At 42.9% G+C, this 20,265-nt stretch overlaps 1 protein-coding gene and 1 long non-coding RNA gene across 4 annotated transcripts in view; one reads left to right on the forward strand and one right to left on the reverse strand.

Annotated features, from left to right (window-relative positions):
- Window positions 1-16,369, forward strand: part of plppr2b (phospholipid phosphatase related 2b) — a 47,435-nt gene extending 31,066 nt beyond the window's left edge. For 2 of the 3 annotated variants that reach the window (XM_030093795.1, XM_030093797.1), the window contains 5 exons: window positions 10,457-10,577; window positions 10,996-11,246; window positions 12,735-12,911; window positions 15,665-15,795; window positions 16,075-16,369. In XM_030093795.1, the coding sequence (XP_029949655.1) occupies window positions 10,457-10,577; window positions 10,996-11,246; window positions 12,735-12,911; window positions 15,665-15,795; window positions 16,075-16,183 (789 nt within the window). In that variant the 3' untranslated portion in view covers window positions 16,184-16,369. Of the gene's footprint in view, window positions 1-10,456; window positions 10,578-10,995; window positions 11,247-12,734; window positions 12,912-15,664; window positions 15,812-16,074 lie in introns of all 3 variants that reach the window. The other variant, XM_030093796.1, reaches the window with a different exon arrangement.
- Window positions 1,106-17,018, reverse strand: LOC115390101 (uncharacterized). The gene is made up of 3 exons (XR_003931645.1): window positions 16,932-17,018; window positions 4,104-4,107; window positions 1,106-1,116 (listed from the first exon to the last, which is right to left on the reverse strand). It is a non-coding gene; the product is annotated as an uncharacterized LOC115390101 (long non-coding RNA).
- Between the last annotated feature and the right edge of the window lie 3,247 nt (window positions 17,019-20,265).

A 20,265-nucleotide genomic window follows, 5' to 3' on the forward strand; every position in this document is an offset into this window, starting at 1 on the left:
CTCTGGCTTTCTCCCTCCTCAGGTATTTACATGCAGATGTCTGTTTTCTGACTCACACGTTCGCCTCTTCCCTCTGTGAGATCTCTCTTTATCCCTCGGACTAGCTCAGGACATAATAAATAAACATGGCCTAAAAATGCACGGCAAGTGCCTCCAGAAAACAGTCAGCATCTGCTCAAACTAATTGGCTGCCAAGTCGAATTCTCACTGTGTTGGAGCACATTTGCACTCAAGCATGAACTTTATCGTCCGCTAAAAGTTTTGGAATTAAAATTTGAAGGTTTGACCCACCGGCGGGATGCGTACACATGTGTTGTGCGCTTAAATGACCTTTATGCTGTTACGGCAGACATGCTGCATTGTGTTTGTTGAAATAATGGTAAATTCTATATATGGGGCCTGTAGCGGAGCCAGAGTGGGGGCAAGGGGGCGGCCCCAGGGCCCACAGGGTCATAGGGCTCCTCATGTGATGTGTTCATATATAATCGTAAAACAATTATTATAATAAAATGTGCAGTGTGTGTGAGAAGGTATACGCATATGAGTGTGGGCTCCAATTTGCCAATTCTTACTTTACGACTGTCCATGAATGCATCAGAGCTGTAAGCCAGCGCTGATTGGCTGTGCGGCATGAACGAGTTTTTTCTTTGCACTTGATCTGAACTCTTTGGAGGGAAGTTTTAAACAGCAAAAATGGAGAAGAAGAAAAAAAAACACCAATCTGGTGCATTCAAGAGAAAAGCAAAAGAGAGAAAAGAGAAGGTGGTTGCTTCTTGTCATCAACTAAGGTCTTACTTTTCATCAACACTGCACCATGGCCGCGAGAGCCCAACAACGCCGGTTGCGGTGACTGAGGACGAGGCTATGCTAGCCGCTAGCGGTACTACCCAAAACCTAACATCGGAGGCCAGACTGTCAAACCTCACCTTGCTGAGTGTTGAGCGGGACATTAACACTGACAATGAGAAAGTGGTCGGCAGGTTTGCCGCCATGAAGGAGAAGAGAGCAATCTTTAAAAGACGACAACAGCATGTACAAAGTTCTGAACGTTGTTTTCCATGTTACTTGGACTGTTTTGTTCGAGGATGTTCAAGAATTATGGAGGAATCAAATGAACTGCGGGCACCAGCACAGAGAGAGCCATTGGTGAGTCAGTGAAACCTTCGGTTATATTATCTTTATCAGCGTGCTGTGGTCTTAAACACCTGGCTATTTGAATGTGCCTTGTGTTGCTCTCAACTATAAGAGACAGCTGAGTCTTTTTTTTTCCTAATATACGCGAATTCCAAAAGATATAGATAGCTGTGTCTATATCTATCTGAATAGATTGTGTAATTTTAAACCAGCTGTGTTCATTTTATATTTGAGCTGTATCAAAGATGGTACAGATTAGCCTGTGAGTTTTTATCTGAGCATTCAGCACCATGGACAGCGACCAGAGTGAAACTGGTTTCATATTCGACGTTCGCTGTTTTTTTTCTGTTTCAAATCTTAATAGCGTCATGAAAACTGCACCAATTCCAGCCAGGTTGGTCTTATATTGTACAGATAAGTACGACAGACATTTCACAGGTCTCATCAACTCACCAACCTCTTCAGCTGTGGCGGAAACTCCAAAAAACAACACCGAATGTCTGTCGGAGTAGCATGCAGCAGCTGGGGTGCTTAGGGACCGTCATAAAATTTCTATCTCTGATTTTTCAGTTTGGACAATGACAGAAAATAAAAACAACACACAAATACGGTCTGTTTTAAAGGGGCTGTATCATGCTTTTTCAGCTAGTCCAAACCCTAGAAATGGCATTAACATGGTATTAGTTTATTTTTGGCGCTAAGAAAAAGTAATTTTGTGTGAAATAAAAGATTTTCTGGGGCTAATTCTGAAACCCGGAAGAGAAAACGCTCCGTTTCACTGAAAATCCCGCCTCTCCCCCTGTGGACTTTGACTGACAGCGTACTTCAACCAATCAGTGCTTCAAAACAAATACGCTAGCTAGCTTTAGTTCTTTAGCTCTAGCTTCTCCACACGCAAAGACACGCGAAAACATCTTTTCCTGTTAGAAACTCACCAAGCGCAGACCCTTCAGACTCTTGCTCTTGCTTGATTGTTGCTTTCAAACGATGGTTAAAGTTTATCTCCGTAATCAGAGTTAGAAAAAAGCAGCAACGCTGATTGCCGAGGGCCTACGGGAGGGGGGCTCAGGGGAGCCATCTTCTCCGTGTGACGTCAACGTGGGAAACGGAGCGTTTTCACGGGTGCGGGAGGGGCTGCCTCTCTGAGCAGCACAAACAGGAGAAAAGCTCAAACACACAGGCACGAAGGAAAAAAATGCTTTGGGGGTGTTTTTGGTGAGTACATAGCTATATAACAAGGTTAAAACATACAAAAAGTGAATTTTGCATGATACAGCCCCTTTAAAATTTTATTATTTATCTTATTATACATCAAAAGTCATGCAAATTTCTCAGTTTTATTTTGAAATGGCCCTCAGGAATTCCAACCATTCAACTGCAAAAAAACACTTTATATGTGTTTTTCAGGTCAACACTGATCTTTTGCAACCATTATTTTTCAGAAAGTCATGTAAAAATGTTCCAAAAACAATTAGTTAACATTGAGCTTATTGAGAAATATTACTCAGTTTTATTTTGAAATAGCTCTCAGGAAGTTCAACCTACCAACCACGTCACACTTGCTTCGGTTCTACTGCTGGGATCCGTGGTTCTTGTGCTGGACCGTCCAACGAACTGTCCTCAACATTGTCCTAGGCTTTACTTCTTATTGTCTCATGCTAGCTGTTGCCAAAGCTGTCCGTCCCTGGGAGAGGGATCCCTCCATACTGTGGTTCTCCCCAAGATTTCTTCTTTTCCCACTGGGTTTTTGGAGTTTTTTCTTGCCGGATGTGAGGGTCGAAGGCGGTGGTTGCTTCGTTCTGTCTCGTTACTGTAAATATTGACATATTACCATTATGCTTATTCACTGTTTTTACTTTTACCGACAAATGTAACATCTTGAAGCCCTCTGAGGCAACTGTTGTTGTGATACTGGGCTATACAAAAATAAATTGATTGATTGATTGATTGACTTGTCATGTGTTTGTGAGGTGGATATTGATCTTTCACAACCATCACATCACAGAAAATCATATAAATATATCTAAGAAACAATCAGCATACTGCGCCAGACAGCGGACGCTCTGAGTTTGACACCTGTCAGGCTGCATTTGTGTGTGTGTGTGTGTGTGTGTGTGTGTGTGTGTGTGTGTGTGTGTGTGTGTGTGTGTGTGTGTGTGTGTGTGTGTGTGTGTGTGTGTGTGTGCGTGCGTGCATATGTGTATTTGTTCTTCAGAACAAGTTTGTGAACTGGTTTGTGACTTTATTCTGCTTTCTGAGGCATATAGGTTTGCTTGGCTCAATAAAAGTGAGCATTAGTGTGTTGTTCGATGGTAGGATGAGGTATTGTTTGAATGGTAAAATTACTGTCATAAGGGCCCGTCGAGAATGCTCCGCCCCCTCTGTACTGAGACCCACCCTCCGCCTCTGTATGGGGCCTTGATCAGCCTTGCTGTGGAAAGACAGATTATTTTAGCATCTTTCCTGGATATCAGTGTACAGTACACAGCTGGTTTCCTGGCACGGCATAATCCTGCTGTGGGTGTGCAGCACTTGACCTGTTTCATAATCAAACATCAACTGAGAAGTTGATTTTAGACTAAATAGATTTTTTTTAGGTCAACCTGCATTTGTCAACAGAATTTTCAGTAGCAGTTTATGTTTTTTGCCTCACAGCAACGTTTGATTTCAGGCAAGGCCTTTCTGGGAGTTGGGATGCACTGATATGAAAATATTGACTAATACCAATATCTGATATGAATATTGCAGCTCTAGCCCATGGCTTGTTTTTGCACATTCCACTGAAATACAGACTTCTTTTAGAATTCTGTCTTTTATTTTGTTGCCATTACAAAAAAAAAAAACCTACAACAAATATTGCACCCTGCACTATTTTAGTAGTAATATCTATCCATTCAGAGTCTATAAATTCATGTTTGACCACTGTGACTTCAAGAATGGCTTTCTTTCTTTCTTTTTTTTTGATGGACTCCCCTGAAGCGAGCAGTCCTGAATGAGCTGGTCTGATGAAATCCGGGCTGCAGACACCTCGGGCATGGACTGCAGGGGATCTTTTGTTGTGGGCTGCATGCTGACACGGTGACGGTCCCCATCTGCATTACTCTGAACTTCAGAAAACCACCGAACCTCAAAAATATCCTCAAATCACCTCGCCATTCTCATCTCCGATGCAGACTCTTGGCAGCGCCTGAATGCAGTTCCGGCTCATCCTATTACTAAAACCTGGACTTTTTTCCAGTTCTTGTTGTTCAGACTGCTCGGGTCTTAATCACTTTATTTTTCCTCATTTTGCAGCATCCAAGATCACACAGATTATATGTTTGTTTTTTTGTGTGTGTGTGTGTGTGTGTGTGTGTGTGTGTGTGTGTTTTTTTTTCATTTTTCATTCCAGTGTAATATTGTTTGATTATAGCAAAACAGAGTAATTTGTCTTCCTTTTTGTGTGCTTGTGCTATAAGTAACTGTTGTAAACGGTGATTAGAAATAAGATTGCGGTTCCTTTATTACATGCATCGAACTCCATTTGCTTCCTCGTGTCCCTGCAGTTTGACAAAACTTTTGCTGACACGAAGTTGTGTTTGGAGCGAGAATAAACAAACTGAGGGCCACATTACTGACTGATGGATGTCGGGTCAGACTTCACCAAGATGAATCAGTGCTTCGGTTACCAACCACACATTCGGATTATATTTGCAACACGTGAGCTCTGTTCAGTGACATCTCACAGCACATCTACTGTGATTCATGTTAAAATAAACACCGAGCACCTCCGGCAAGGCTGTGACTTCTTCTCCGGAGTCCAAGTGTGAACTGTGAATGCTAACTGTATGTAATTGATCCATGTATTCACGTTAGAGTTTTGTTTTTTGTTTATTTTGTTCAGTTCCAGCTTTGAGGCTTTTTCCATGTGGAGATTGCCTGTTCTTCATGGTTATGTGTTGGTTGTTCTCCAGGTACTCTGGTTTGGTGACTCTGAATCGACTGTCAGAGTAAATGCGAGTGTTTGGCCTGTTGTGGGTCACGACCTTTCCAGGCTGTACCGTCCCTTTTCTCCCACTGGCATTTGGAATTAGCTTCAGGTCTCCACATGTATTTTACTTCCTGACTATTATCATCTATCAGGGTTGTTTTTTTTCATTCTATCTTTGTGAGTCACTTTGTAATTCTGCTTTAAAGGGCTTTAATATTGTTATCAATACTTTGCAAAGATAATCATCTGCACAGTGCATGCAAACCTGTAATTTAGCAAAATAGGATTTAGCAGTGATGATAAATTTGCGATATATTGTGCATCGCTACTGGAAAGAGGCTTAGAGACATTAATGAAACTGAAAGTTAACATTAGGAGCTGAAACACTCCTGAAACTAAAACTGCCAGATGAAAGATACTTGAACGCCGAGCTGAGGAGTTGCTTGGTACATGTGCGCACTTATTCTTGTCATTCTTAAACAAGGTGAGCGGTGCACGTTTCATTGTGTTCTTTTTGTGCTTTTAACGTGAGACGTGTCTAAATCCGACTGCATTAAGCAGCTCCCACTCCAGGGAAAGCCTAACTCAATGATGAGTGCTTTCTAGTGGCACATTAGTGAGATTTCTGTTCATAAGTGAAAGAACAGCTAACATGGAACAACATTCAACTGCTCTTAAACTTTATTAAAACCGCACAGAAGATCATCAGTCTCATAGATTATCAGCACAAGTCAAAGAACTCAAGTGAGATTAACCACGAAGCTGCAATAATACCACCTCTGAACAATTTACGAGCCTTTTAGTAAAAGCTAGAAAAGAGATATGGTATGATTTAATGTTTTTAGTGTGAGTATTTATCACCACGCTGAAACTCCTGAAGTGGAGGATGCTGGCAGGAGAAGCAGGCTCTGTTCTTTTGCTCCTGGCAGTTGGAGAAGTAACTTTTTAACAAGGTCAATATGAAAAGGGATTAGCGGCGAATGCCTGCTGTGGGAGTGATGGAGCATGTAACAATTGAGCGAGAGCTCATCACGTTTAAGTGTCGATGTGAAGACAGTCGGCGTGAGTGGAGTGGCCGAGAAGAAGAAAAGTAACTGAGCGTTGGACACGGCCAGTGTGTTTCTCTCGGGAATGCCGATTATAATCTCCGTCAGGATGAGAGGGAGCGCTGCAGACAAAGGCCATTTGGTGTGTCTTCCACACGTAATTCATCTAAATATACACCCTCCGTGTTTCAACAAGTCCTCCTCGTCGCCAGGAGCCTCTATATTATTAACAAGATGATTTTCACATCACAAACGTCTGTCGCTTCCTCTCCACACATGCCCCTCAGTCTCTCTCAATTTGACTCCCGTGGTTTGATGTTGCCTTCCAGAAGTCATCAAGGCACTTGGGCCCCCTGCTGTTGAAACCAAATATGATGTGAAGAATCTGAGAGTTGAGTCTTTCCTGGAAGATTGTTTTTGTCACCGAGCAGCCTGAAAAACCAGAGATAGGGCAGAAAGGATCGTACTGAGGAGTTTATGTTGTCAAATGTGCCAAAAACAAGCTGTCTGGACTTTAAAGTTGCCTTTAGACACTGTTAGAATTTAGTAAACATAAAATAAACCATGGCAATTTTTTTGTCACCCTTGATAATATTCACAGTTTAATTTTTGTGTGTTTGCAGCGTGTTCTCGTTGTGGGTCTGCTCATTTTCTCCAGCTTCCTCCCACCTGTCTGTTAGGTTCATTTTATTACTCTGTTTTTCAAAACAGATGTGTGTGCATGTCCGCCTTTGTCCTTTGTCGGTGTGTGTGTGTGTGTGACGGACCGGCTTCCCGTCTCGGCTGCATCCTGCCTCTGACCCGCTCCCAGACTGGGTCAAGCTCCCTGCAAGCCTCATTTCAACACAATCCAAGATGGAAGACGGAATATATCCCCACCAATAAAGTAAATAAGTAACTGTTGTTGGGTTTTTGTAGTAATCGGGTTGCAGCTGAATTATCCAAGAGCTTTTTTTTTTTTTTGCCTGAAGGTTTTTGGTGCCATCGAAACAATTTGATTTCACACGGCTCTGTTTTGGCCACAGTGTATTTATTTGCATGTGTTGCTGGCAGTGAGTGCCTGCGGTGGTTGTTTAATAGGTCTGTGTCATGCTGGGTCCACATCCTGCTGCCTTTTATGGGGGTTATGTTAGCATCAACTTTAAAGCACCCTGTGCTTTTGCCTCAATCGTTGAAGATTGATTTCAGTTTTTTTTTGTTGTTGTTGTTGTTGCGTTCTACTGAAATAGCTGCTGAACCCTTGAAAGCTTTGTAAACGGGCCTGTTAGCGGTAGCTACTGTTGCCTTTCATCTGTAATGTTTCACAATGATTAATTGTCAACTGCTCAGTTCACAAGTTCTCTGCCTTTTTGGCTGCGAGCGGCTGTATCCATCATCAGCGAACGCCGCCGTTTCCACTGCTCATCTCATCATTCTCACCACACTCGCTTCGCAGTAGTCACTCCCAGGAATACATCTGGAGAGCTTGAGCATGAGCCGGGATGAGAGAGTCCATTGACCTTCTGTCAGAGCGGGTCTGCGTTAACACTCTGTTGTAGAAACACGATTTTCTGGGGATGGTTTGAGTGGTTTCGTGGTCACGCAGCCTCGGCAGATAATCACCTCCTGTCAGACCTGTCAGATTCTCTGATGCTGTTTTCTACCACCCGATAAATTCAGCTCAGACCTCTGCAACAGCCTGTCTGGAAGTTTTCAGGTTGTGTCAGAGTTCAGAAGTCACGAACCTACATGCTCGGAGGCTTTTTTTTTACTTAATATTATAATAATATCAGCGCACATGGCGTCAAGGCAGCACGTCTGTCGAGCTACAGGAAGATTGTGCGATCCGATCTGACTGATACTGGAAGTGTCTTCCCGACGCCTGCGGGAGACAGAACAGGACAACATGAATGAACATGAGTCTTCCTCATGAAGCCATCATGGCAGGAGGAAATCTGCCATCTGTACATGTCAAGTCGGTGCCTGGAGGGGATCAGCGTGATAGAATCCAAAGAGCAGACGTCACTACCTGACTATGAGACTCTGGAAGACGCACTGCGAGACTCACTTATCATTATTTATGAACCAAGTTACAAAATCTGCATACACGCTGACAAAGAGACCCCTGAGCGATAATCATAAATGTTTGGAAGCTAATTCATCTTAGCATTTCTACGCATATTTAATCCAGAGCATAATAATAAATATTATCATAAATTCAAATTGGAAACCTGCTCAAAATATCTATTTTTTTGAAAGGTTTCTTTTGTGCCTTCGGTCCCTTTTTATTGAAGTCACTGTTTGATGAGAATCTGAAGCAGCTTAGAAGTTAAAATATGCCACAAATAATCCAGCTGTGTCCTGCCAGCTCTGCCAAAGTGCCTGCAGTGAGGAGCTGAGCCTCCACCAGCTTCAGCCCTCCGCACAAACCTGCAGAAACAAACAAGACAAAGTCCAAATTTGTGAGAAAGATGCTGAAAGACAAACATTTCTTTGTAAATCATCAAATTTATCCCAGTTATGAGTCATTTGATTTAATTTGGGGTCTTTGCAGAGCTTTAACAGCGTTATTTTTATTCTCATTCAGTTGTAAACACTCTGAAGATGTTCAGTCATGATGAGACTCGTTTGTTGTTACACTGGTTCAAAAGACTTGAATGGCTACTTATCAGTCTCCTCTCTTCAAGGACAGTCACAACGAAAAGTTTAAAATGAAACTGACTCTGTGGGATGTCAAACTTCTATCTTTGCCGTTGGGATCCTGCTACCTGTTGCTCCCTGCTGCTCCCTCCAGTCACTTGTTGCCTCTCTACATCGTCCTTCCACGGCGTTAATGAAAGTTACTTTAGGGTGTTTTGTCAGCATATGGCGGCTGCCAGCAGCTCAGCTGGTGTTGTTCAAACAAGGAGGTCTGCTGGGAGAAATATGAAAGGCGAAAATCAAAGACAGAAAGAAAATGGTGAAAAATTCTCTGATTAGGAAAAAAATGTCCTGGACTTTCTGTTGATTTCATTCCGATACCGAGCAGAATGAAAGCTGCTTTGAAGCCACCAGTTTGATACCGACGCTGTGCAAAAAGCAGAAGGTGGCACAAGAAGGTAACTAAAAACTGTTTTTCATTTTACATTTTACATTTCCCTTTCTCTTAGTCTAATAATGCCGAAACAGCCTCACACATGGCTGCGTTTGCAATCTGAGGCCGAGAGGCATATTTGCAGCTGTAAATGGCTTCGCTATCGGTCCAGCAGATTTGGATTAGATTCTGTAAATAATTCATTAACTTTCTTCTGTGATGGAAAATTCATGATAGGCCACATTGATGGCAGGTGAGTGTCCTCACCTGCCTGGTAAACCTGGAATGGGAGGCATCCAGGGGGCAGAGGGATAGTAGTGCAGGGAGGACGGATGAATGACTGAAAGTCTGCTGTTCCAGCACTTCAAAGTGAAGCTCTGTTTGGACTGTTTATTTATTGGCACAGTTTATATTCTTCATTCAGAAAACACACTCAGAATTATGTTTTCCTGAATGCTGTATAGGTTTGCAGCTCTCAGCTCGCTAGAGAATGACTGTTCACCAGACGACGACCCGTAATAAACCTTTCTCCGGTGGCTCTCAGTCCACGACACCAGTGTGAACTTTCATTTGTCACAGTGAGCGCTGTGAGTTTCAGCGCATGAGCATCGTCCCACTCTGGCTCCGAGCTGTGCATTTTGTATGAGCTGGTAACCTACATCTTTCTGCGCTGCCATCAGCTAAAAGTGGCTCAGTGTCCACTAACGGGCAGAACGCTGTTTCATCAGTTCACTCCTCCTGTTTAAAGCGATCAGGGATCTTCTGATTTGACTTGGTTTTTAAACTTTTGAAACTGCTTTTTCACATGGCTGCCAGACAGTTAAAGAGTTTGCCTTTTAAATGGGCGATAAAGAAATGTTTTAATGTTATGATAGTGAAAATATAATGAAGGTTTTAGTGGTAGGCATGCAAAGTGTACTAAAACCATAGTCAATGATGTTAAATGACTTTACTGAAATGGTGTAAGATGTGTTTGATTGATGCTATCTTGTAAAACTGAGTTCATTTTTAAGTCTATTGATTTACATAATGCTGTGAAGTGTTGAAGCTGTTTAAAATCAGCCAAATGAGGAGAGAAAGTATAATCAATGCAAAGCTGAAGGAGGAACCGTCTTAAATAATTTTGCCTTGTAGCGTATTTAACCAACAGAATATTCATGTTGGAGCAGATCAGTCCTGATCAACAACACCCCGCTATCTTCCAGGCTGAAAAATCAAAAGCGTCTCTGTGCTCTCTCTCTGCCTCTCCTCCAGATTCTGATCGGAGAAGTGACCAGTTTCTTTGTGAAGACGGAGGGAGCCCAGGAGAAGACCATCGTGACGGCCGACTGCTGTTATTTCAACCCTCTCCTCCGTAGGATCGTACGTTTTCTGGGTCAGTCATAGTCCTAAAGATCAGAGGTTCTTCAGCTTTGACTAATAGAGCCTCTGTACTCTGGGACCAAGGCTCATTAAGGCTTACAGCGCTTCTCTGTCAAACAGTATGAGGACAAGACAAGAAGAGCCCCCGTCCTTAGCTCTGGTCTCCTGTGGACCAATTTCCATTGCCCTTCTTTTCATGTCCTGTTCTGTTGATGCTCTTGTAATCTTTTTCAACATCTGTGGTGGTCTGAATTTATGAAGCAAAAAAACCAAAAGGCTTAAGCCTGTCTGGCCTCTGACTCCCACACAGATCAGAACCAGCCGTAACTCTCTAATTTCCATTTAAGTGTTTGTTTCTGAGCGGCTGTCGGTGATTCACTTCCTTTGAGTTTGCATACACACACTGCTGACTCCCCGTCTTTTTCGCTCAGGCGTCTACTCCTTTGGCCTCTTCACCACGACGATCTTCGCCAACGCCGGTCAAGTGGTGACAGGGAACCAGACGCCTCACTTCCTGACCGCCTGCAAGCCCAACTACACGGCGCTGGGCTGCCAGTCTCCGCTGCAGTACATCAGCGAGCGGCGGGCCTGCACGGGAAACCCCTACCTGGTGGTGTCGGCCCGCAAGTCCTTCCCCTCCAAAGACGCAGCGCTCAGCTTCTATTCAGCCATCTACACAGTAGTAAGATTTTTTTTTTTAAAAAAACATGCATTTCAGGTTCCCATGTTTTCTTCATTCATCTTCTTTTGTCAGGTCTGACTTTATTTTCTGGTTTCATAATGGCTGCTACTGAGGCCGAGTCTCCCATGCAAAAGAAATCTTGACTCATTAAGACTTCCTGCTAACATAAAAAGGAATTAAAATTTAAAACTAGTTGTTTAGTAGCCTTCAAGCTAATAAAAAAAGCAGAGTGTTTTAACAGCGTTCAGGTCTTTCTGGCTTCAAGCTTACTTACACTGCGAATTATTGCTCCGGTGTTTATTAACACTACGACACGCTCAGGTGCAATTCCTGAACCCATAAAGAAAGATCTCGTTCAAAAATGACAAGAGGGCAGAAATAAACCTGGATTCATTCAAAATGAATGGACCTGCTGCAACTTACTTCACAGCTGGGTGATTTCTGATTGGCCTGTGTTCTGAAAATACTCCGTATGAAATTAATTTTAATTTAAACGGACTCAGGAGAAAAGCGGTACTGAATTTACACGTTTATACAGCGAACCTGAGATGAAGTACTGTTCATGTTGAAGTAGTGTCACAAAAAGTGCAAGTACTTAAAAAAAAAGACACACACACATTCAGGGGAGAACATGTAAACTCCACACAGACAGTCCTTTAAATGCAAGACTTAAACCAGGGATTTCTCTGCTGTGAGGCGGGAGTGCAAACCACTACTTCAGTGTGAGGCTCACTGATAAACACTGAATGGAAGAAAGATACAGTAAAAAGATGTAACCTGTGATTTTAATGATAAAGTATTATTTGAACAAGTGTACATATTCATCACAATAAAAAGCATAGCTCTTCTTAACAGAGAACTTTTTAATCACCTGTTTATAGTAACACACACACACACACACACACACACACACACACACACACACACACAATATTGACAGTCATATATACATATATAGCTTGTTGTGTTAGATTTGTTACATTTTTGTATCCCTCAGTTCAAAATTCAAATGAACTGAGTAGATTTTTACGCTGAGAAGAATCATTTCCTATTCTTAGCACAACCATTGTGAACATTTTATATTTCTTCCAGGGCACAATGTGCACACACACACACACACACACACACACACAGTCTGTAAATTAATAGCCAGGGGTTTAACATTCATTAGCGCTCCTGGGAAATGTCTCTCGCTATGTTCTCTTTAGAATTACAGTGACTTATTCTTTTCATGCTGTCCTCACAGCGTTAACATGGAGCTTTCCTTTTTTTCTGTGAAATCCACTCAGCTGCTGGAAAAGCAGTGCGGAGTGCGGCCTCTTGTGGTTTAATCAAGCTGTTCAGACTGTTAAGTGTGTCAGACTGTATTATGGCTTCCATTATCCCAGCTGGGTGTCAGGCCAGATGCATTCAGCATCTGCTTCAATGGAACATGAATATGTCTTTCTTTCTTTTTAAACCTCATTGAACTACATTTCTGTTTTCTAGATGTATGTAACCCTGGTGTTCCGAACGAAAGGGACTCGGCTGACAAAGCCCACCCTGTGCCTGGTGCTGCTGTCTCTGGCCGTGCTGGTGGGGGTGGTGAGGGTGACGGAGCACAGGAACCACTGGAACGACGTCCTGGCTGGCTTCATCACGGGAGGAGCCATCGCTGCCTTCCTGGTGAGAGGAGGGAGGGGATGAGATGAGATGAGTTGAGAGGGCTAATGAGATTACAGAGGCGCCGGATGAGATTTCTCCTGAACATCTCTCAGTTTTACTGTTTGATTCTCCTTCTTTCCGCTATCAGAGATCGACTCAGGAGCAGGCAGCACACAGTGTGAACTCCAAACGAGCTTTCAGTGTTACTCTGTGCCATCATTATATGTTAGACATATTTTAATTGCAATTCCTAATTTGTCCACTGGGTGCAGACATAACACAACATTGAGACCAACAACTGAGCATCAGATTTCAGAAATAAATTTTGTAATGCAGCAGTGAAGGCCTGTGACTCCGGGATGTCCAGTCCTGGTCCTGGAGGACCCGGGTCCTGTATTTCATATGTTCTCTCTGCTTCTGTGTCACTGATTACAAAGAGGCCTACAGATAGAGGCGTGTTGAAGCACGACACATCTTAAACATGCTGTATTGAGGCTGTTCCAGGATACCACTGAGCTACAATCAAATTCATGGCTTATTAGTAGGAAAATAACATTATCAAAAGAAACAATACTAAGTAGGAGAGTTCTTTTTTTTTTAAATGTTGATGCCTGCAGGCTGCAGAAATCACAGCCAAGGAAGCTACGGGCTTCTGCCAACATGAGTCTGGAGAGAAATCCAGCAGCGGATAGAATTTCAGATTTCAGTTCTATCCCTCCAGATATCCTAGGTTCTTCATGATAAGCTTTGTTGAAAAAGAAGAGGAAGAAGAAAGGGAACATGTGAGCTTTCTCAAAATGCACTAGGTTTAGTACTTATCACAGTCAAACAGGATGCCAGACCCTCATCAACAGAGTCTGAAACCCACAAGTTAAAACGTTGATCACTGTAAAAAAAAAAAAAAAAAAAAAAAAAAATTGTCAAGAATGATATTAAGTATGTTTGGGGTTATTTTTAAGAAATTGATTAATAAATTATAATAAATAATAAACAAGCTTGAAATTATTAAAAAGAAAAAATCTGTATAATTCCAAAACTGAATGGAGCCTGAATGTTGATTGTCATCACATTGTCACATTTGTGTTTTTGTAATAATTCTATATTGACTGGCTACTTCACATTCAGCCATGAATCTATTTTACCCATTTCATGTCTCTGTTGTGGCTGTGGGGGCTGAGGAAGGGGGGTTTACTCCTGTAGTCCAACCTGGTCAGTTTGGATTTTCAAATTAAGCTAAAATAAGCATCAGTGAGCTGTGAGAGGAACCTCAGCATCATCCATCCATCCATTTTCTAAGCCGCTTGTCCTTTTCAGGGTCACAGGAATCATTTTATAGTTAATTCTATTTTCCCTGCTGATTTTTGTTCCCTGAAGACTTTCTCTGTAGAGAGGGATGCAGGAGGGATGGCAGGATGATAGCTGGTTAAGGCTGAGAAAAAGGATATGCACACATACATACCTATAAATATTTATTTAAAGAAATATGCGCTGAGCTGTATGTTTAATATGGAACAATCCAATGGAGTCATTTTCATCTCAAGCCTCTTGACCTGTAGCAGAGCCAGAGTGGGGGCAAGGGGGCGGTCGCCCCAGGGCCCACAAGGTCATAGGGCCCAGTTTCATGTGATGTGTTCACATTTAGTCAGAAACAAATTATTATAATAAAATGTGCAGTGTGTGCGAGAAGGTATAGCCTACGCATATGATCGTGGGCTCCAATTTGCCAATTCTTACATTACGACTGTCCATGAATGCATCAGAGCTGTAAGCCAGCAAATGAGTTTTTTCTTTGCACTTGATCTGAATTCTATGGAGGGAAGTTAAACAGTATGCTAAACACTATGCTAGCCTCTGGTGAGTCAGTGAAACCTTCAAAAATATTATCTTTATCAGAATGCTGTGGTCTTAAACACCTGCCTATTTGAATGTGCCTTGTGTTGCTCTCAACTATAAGAGACCGCAGACTCTATTTTTTTTTTCTGATATACGTGAATTCCAAACGATATAGATAGCTGTGTCTATATCTGTCTGAATAGATTGTGTAATTTTAGACCAGCTGTGTTCATTTTATATTTAAGCTGTATCAAAGATGGTACAGATTTAGCCAGTGAGTTTTTAATCTGAGTTTTCAGCACCATGGACAGCGGACGCTCTGAGATTGACGCCTATAAGGCTGCATTTGTTTGTGTGTGTGTGTGTGTGTTTGTGTGTGTGTGTGTGTGTGTGTGTGTGTGTGTGTGTGTGTGTGTGTGTGTGTGTGTGTGTGTGTGTGTGTGTGTGTGTGTGTGTGTGTGTGTGTGCGTGTGTGCGCGTGCGCATGCGTATGTGTATTTGATCTGCAGAACAAGTTTGTGAACTGGTTTGTGACTTTATTCTGCTTTCTGAGGCATATAGATTAGCTTGGCTCAATAAAAGTGAGCATTAGTGTGTTGTTTGATGGTAGGATGAAGTATTGTTTGAATGGTAAAATTACTGTCATAAGGGCCCCCTCTGTACTGAGACCCACGCTCCGCCTCTGCTCTTGACCTAAATCAGTTCTCTTGAAAAATTTCAAGTATCTGTGTTTAACTTCAAGGATCAGCGTTGTCCCTGTGGCCTGTCCTCAAGTCTACTGATTCCTTTGTCTGCCTGTTTCCATTATTCATTCTTTATCCCCCTTTTTTCTTATCTTCCTCTGTCTCCCTCGACAGAGGGAAACGCTCAAACCTCCCCTTATTTCTGGAGCAGATCTCTTTGCCTCTGTCTTTGACCCCGTGTCGTGCGCTCTTCTCCAGGTTTCTTGTGTGATCAACTATTTCCAGCAGACGCAGACGGCGGCGCCGTCGTCTCCGCCGCCGCAGCGCCCGGAGCCCTCCATCGGGATCCCCCTCCTCAGTCTGCCTCGTGTGGAGAGTCCACTCGAAAAGTTAAGTGGCATTCAGGTAAGGGGTTGGGGATAGAAATGTAATAAAGCCAGAATGCAATAAAATGTATATGTACTTTTTTATGCAGCTGGGGTGTGTATTGCTTCTGAATGTGTTCAAGATGCTTCATTTGGGTTGATATATTAGTTGTGTGTGTTTTTTATTGTCTAGACATCCTTATTTTGCATTCTCTAATGATTTTCTGCTCTGTTCTGTAACTTTCTAAATGTTTTAACCTGTCACTTGTCCCCCTCCCTCTCGCTCCCCGTCCCTCCTCATAGGCTCCAGGGTTACCGTATTCTGAGATCACATGACCATCAGCCAATCCCGTCCCCCACCCCTCCCGATGTGCTCCTCCCCTCGCGGCGTTGCCTCACCAGCGCAGTCTAGACCTGCCCTCCGAATGCCCCCTACCCTGCCCCGCCCACCCCGAAGGACGACAGCCCCTCAGACGAGTCAAGTCCACCCAGGTCTGAGCGTCGCCCTCGCCGCCGGAGACAAACCAGCAACACGCTCGCAGGCTGAATCCTGTCGTGTGCTCAGGATCAGCAGGAGACAGAGACTTCCTGCCCCGAGCTGTCCCGTCAGTCCTCTGCCATGGCCTCCCTCCCCTCCCTTTTTTTTCCTTTTTTTTTTTTCTTTTTTTGGGGTGTAAAAGACTCATTCAGAGACTCGCCAAAGCCAGAGATATTAAAGCAATACTGTGTCCTGTTTGCTTGGAGACTGTTGACGACTCGACTCTTTCAACTGAAACACTTGGCGGTGCGGAGGATTGGAGGACTGAGGGAAATCCTGCTCCACAAGTGGACGGTCCTCAACAACATTCTGTCACACTCAGGACAATTCACTGAAAACAAGAACAAGGACAAGATAACAACAAAGATCTTTATGTAATCAGCGTGCAGGTACTGTTGAGTATTACAGGTTGTTCTTTGTTTTTTGGTTTTTTTTTTTCTGTCTTCTGAACTAACAAAGGATGCTGTGAAGGAGAAAAGCACTTTTGTGAATTACAGCACAGATGAACCAATTCAGCGTTCAGTAAACTGTTTTTTTTTCTTGCTTTGTTTTATATCGTGTGAAATGATAGAAGAGAGATTTACACAAACTGAAGCTGTGCTCATGAAACCACTCATTGAACTACACTGGATTTTTCAATATCTTCAATACTTACTATTCAGGTGTGTGATATCAGTGTGTGTATGTTCACTGTCCACTCTGATCTTTTCATCTGGTTTGTATTTTTCCATGTATCGGTCATACAGTATCCCGACATTACAGAAAAATCATCTTATTCCAGCTGTTTTCAGTCTCTCGCTACCTTCATGCATCATTTTTTTTTTCTTTATTGGTCATTCATCTGAGTTCAGTACACTGTTATAATCTTAGTGTGTGTTTCAGGAGTGGGTCAAGGCCTCAGTTTTCTCCTGTTTCAGTGTCTGTACCGTCTCTTCTGCACACTGACTCTATAAACGTAACGGCACAGACCAGTGTGTCAAAGTGGGATGACCTGTGAGTTTTTGTATAGTTTTGTACAGTATATAGGTTTCTTTTTACAATATATATCAATTTAACATGATGTTGAAAGTGTGTGAATAGTGTGAAAACCCTGAAGCTGTCCCGTAGGAAGGGGGGTTCGTTACCTGGAGTAAAGCAGGAATGTAGCGCAGTGGAGAAGCGTGTGAAATCCAACAGCGTACAAATCCGCTTGGCTCTGCAGACTACTGTACACAAAGGGTCACATCAAGGAGATATTATGGTTCTATTAGGCGTGTGTGTGTGTCTGTGTGCGTGTATGATTATTGGGATTCGTGTGTGTGTGTGTGTGTGTGTTTATAATGAGCACATTGTATGGCAGCGTAACTGTTAATTTGGCAATCTGTTTTCTTAAGTTAAACTGTCAGAAGTAGCTGCTATAATTACACATCTGTGCTTGTGTCTGGCTGTGGGCCTTCAGCGGGCCGCCGCCTCGGCGTCCCCACAATGGCTGTGAAAGCAGAAGGTGCTCATTACAGCTCTGAGATTACCTACAGTCAAACTTTTCAGTCCGCATTTTTTCTAACCAACTGAAGAGGTAGAGAACACCATAACTGTCCAGATAATGTTATTTTCATGTTGAAAATGTCTGTTTTGTATTTATTTACCAAAATAAAAATGCAATTATCACACAGCTGTGTAAATTATATTTCAAATGTCATTTTTCTGAATTCCTCATCCAAGTAGATGCATTACAAATTCCAAACACATCAGAGGTTGTGACAGTGTGGAAGTTCAGCCAGTGTCCACGGGCTCTGGAAATATTGCTGATGTAAGGATTTTGGGTGTTATTCATTTCACCGTTTTCTCCAGTTATATTCCAGATTCCATGTGTCGACCACAGAAACTGAAATTCTGCACTGCAACATTTAAAATTGCAAAAACGATCTCACACTACTGCACAGTGCAGAAAACCTCCATGCAATATATTATAACTACTAAAGCTCATGTTTGGCTTTAAATAAACCACAACCTTGGGTTTACGGCTCACTGAATTGCAAAGTATTGAGTCAGATTATGTGCATTTATCCTGCCAAACTCACGCAGGTCAGAGCAGCACTTCAATGTCCAGATTCACCGCATTAGACTGAATTTAATTCATCAAGTTGAATGAAGCCTGATTGAAGATGGGTGGGCTTTTCCAGTCTGAGCGCTGGAACAACAAGGACGCTGATAGAGAAGTCCTGTTCCTCAGTGGGTTTTTCTCTCTGTCTGGAGTACAAATGAGAAATGCTGTCACAAATGAACCTGAACCATATTTATTCTTCTAGGAGATGTTGTAGTACTCAGCTGTGAACACTGGGTGGTGCTGTTTACCATGCTTACTGGACGAGAGGCCCTTTCACGACCCACCAGTTTGAATGTTTGTGAAGTCAAAAGGCACATTAGTGATGCAAAAATATGCAAAAAGAGAACATTTTAAATGTTCTTTCACTGGAGACCTCAGTTGGCCCACAGCAGGCATTAGTCATCAAGCTAATAAATGTAATGTGATGGCACAATTACTTTGAAACATAGACACAAGCCGCTTCTCCCCCTTTTCCTCGCTGGCTTTCTCTTTGTCTCTCAATTGCCCCAATCTCTTCCCGCCCCCTCTTTGTGTTCCTTTGAGTTTTTTGTTTGCCAGTCTTGTTAACGACAAGATGCACACACACGCACACACACACACACACACACACACACACACACACACACAGAACTCTCTGCACTCTCTCGACAACATTATCTTTTCCGGAAATTGCTTCTCAAGCACAGCCAGAGCCCCATTAGAAAAGAAGAGCTCTACGCTGTAACCTTTTTAAAAAGCCATTAGTGATGCACCTGCTTCTCTCTCTCTCTGTCTCTCTCACTCTCTCTCTCTCTCTCTCCCTGACTATGTTGTGTGTGTCCTATTTGTCTCTCTTGTTAACACTGACAAATACACACACACACACACACACACACACACACACACAGAGTCACAGTCACAGTCGCTCTCCATCCTGATTTCCAGTCCTGCAGCCAGACTGCTGAGCATCACAGGCTCACTTCCTCTCCTATTAGAGAATCTTTAAATTCAGCCTCACCGTGCTAAAAAACTGCTGAATGGAATAACTTACACAGGCTCCTCTAATGGTTCATGACAGCTACACTACTGTTTCTTGACGTGAGTGATTTCCCGTCGAAAGAGACACAAAAACAGGATATTTCATTATATGTCAACGCTTTCCAGCGAACAGGCCTGGTTTACTCCATCAGAGATAATTAAGGTGATTGGGATAAAGTTAACAGCAGTTCCTTTAAGTGGTGTAAAAACATATACGAAATTGTGTCCTTTCAGACAAACATGGCGAGGAAAATATGAACGTGGAATGCTCCTGATTCCACACATCAAAGTGTGCCGAAATGTCCCGGGGAAGACCGGCGCACAGTTTTAAAAAGCCATTTGCGGTTCCAGAGGGAGCTGTGTGAAGTCTGATCCACCGCCTGGAGCCATGTGTCTTGAGTCAGCTTCAGTCGAGTCTGGAAAAAAAATAAATGTGAAGGTGAAGTCAGAAAGAAATGAGCTTACAACCCTGCAGTCTGATTTCCATCATTTCTTGAGTGAAACAATACAGGAATAACCCGATGCGTATCTCAAAGTGAACTGACAGTGGTGAAACCGCACGGTGGGCAATGGAGACGTGTGATTCTGACAAGGAACCCACACACTCCTGCCTTTATTCCGCTATTCTTAGTGTCACCTCACACACACACCGATCCACCGGGACTCATGTCACAGCGAGTCCGCAGAGAGAAACCCATTATTTCTCTGATTATTTCACCCTCTCATCTCATAGTACGAAGGCTATCCGGGATCATGTCGGGACTGGGCTTTGGGGGGGTTTCTGTCTGGATTTTGTTTGTTTTCCAGCTTGGATTTCGCTCCAGCAACCCAGCGACCTTAAGTCAGTATGAAA

Source organism: Salarias fasciatus, chromosome 6, assembly GCF_902148845.1.
Source record: "Salarias fasciatus chromosome 6, fSalaFa1.1, whole genome shotgun sequence".
Taxonomy (NCBI): Eukaryota; Metazoa; Chordata; class Actinopteri; order Blenniiformes; family Blenniidae; genus Salarias; species Salarias fasciatus.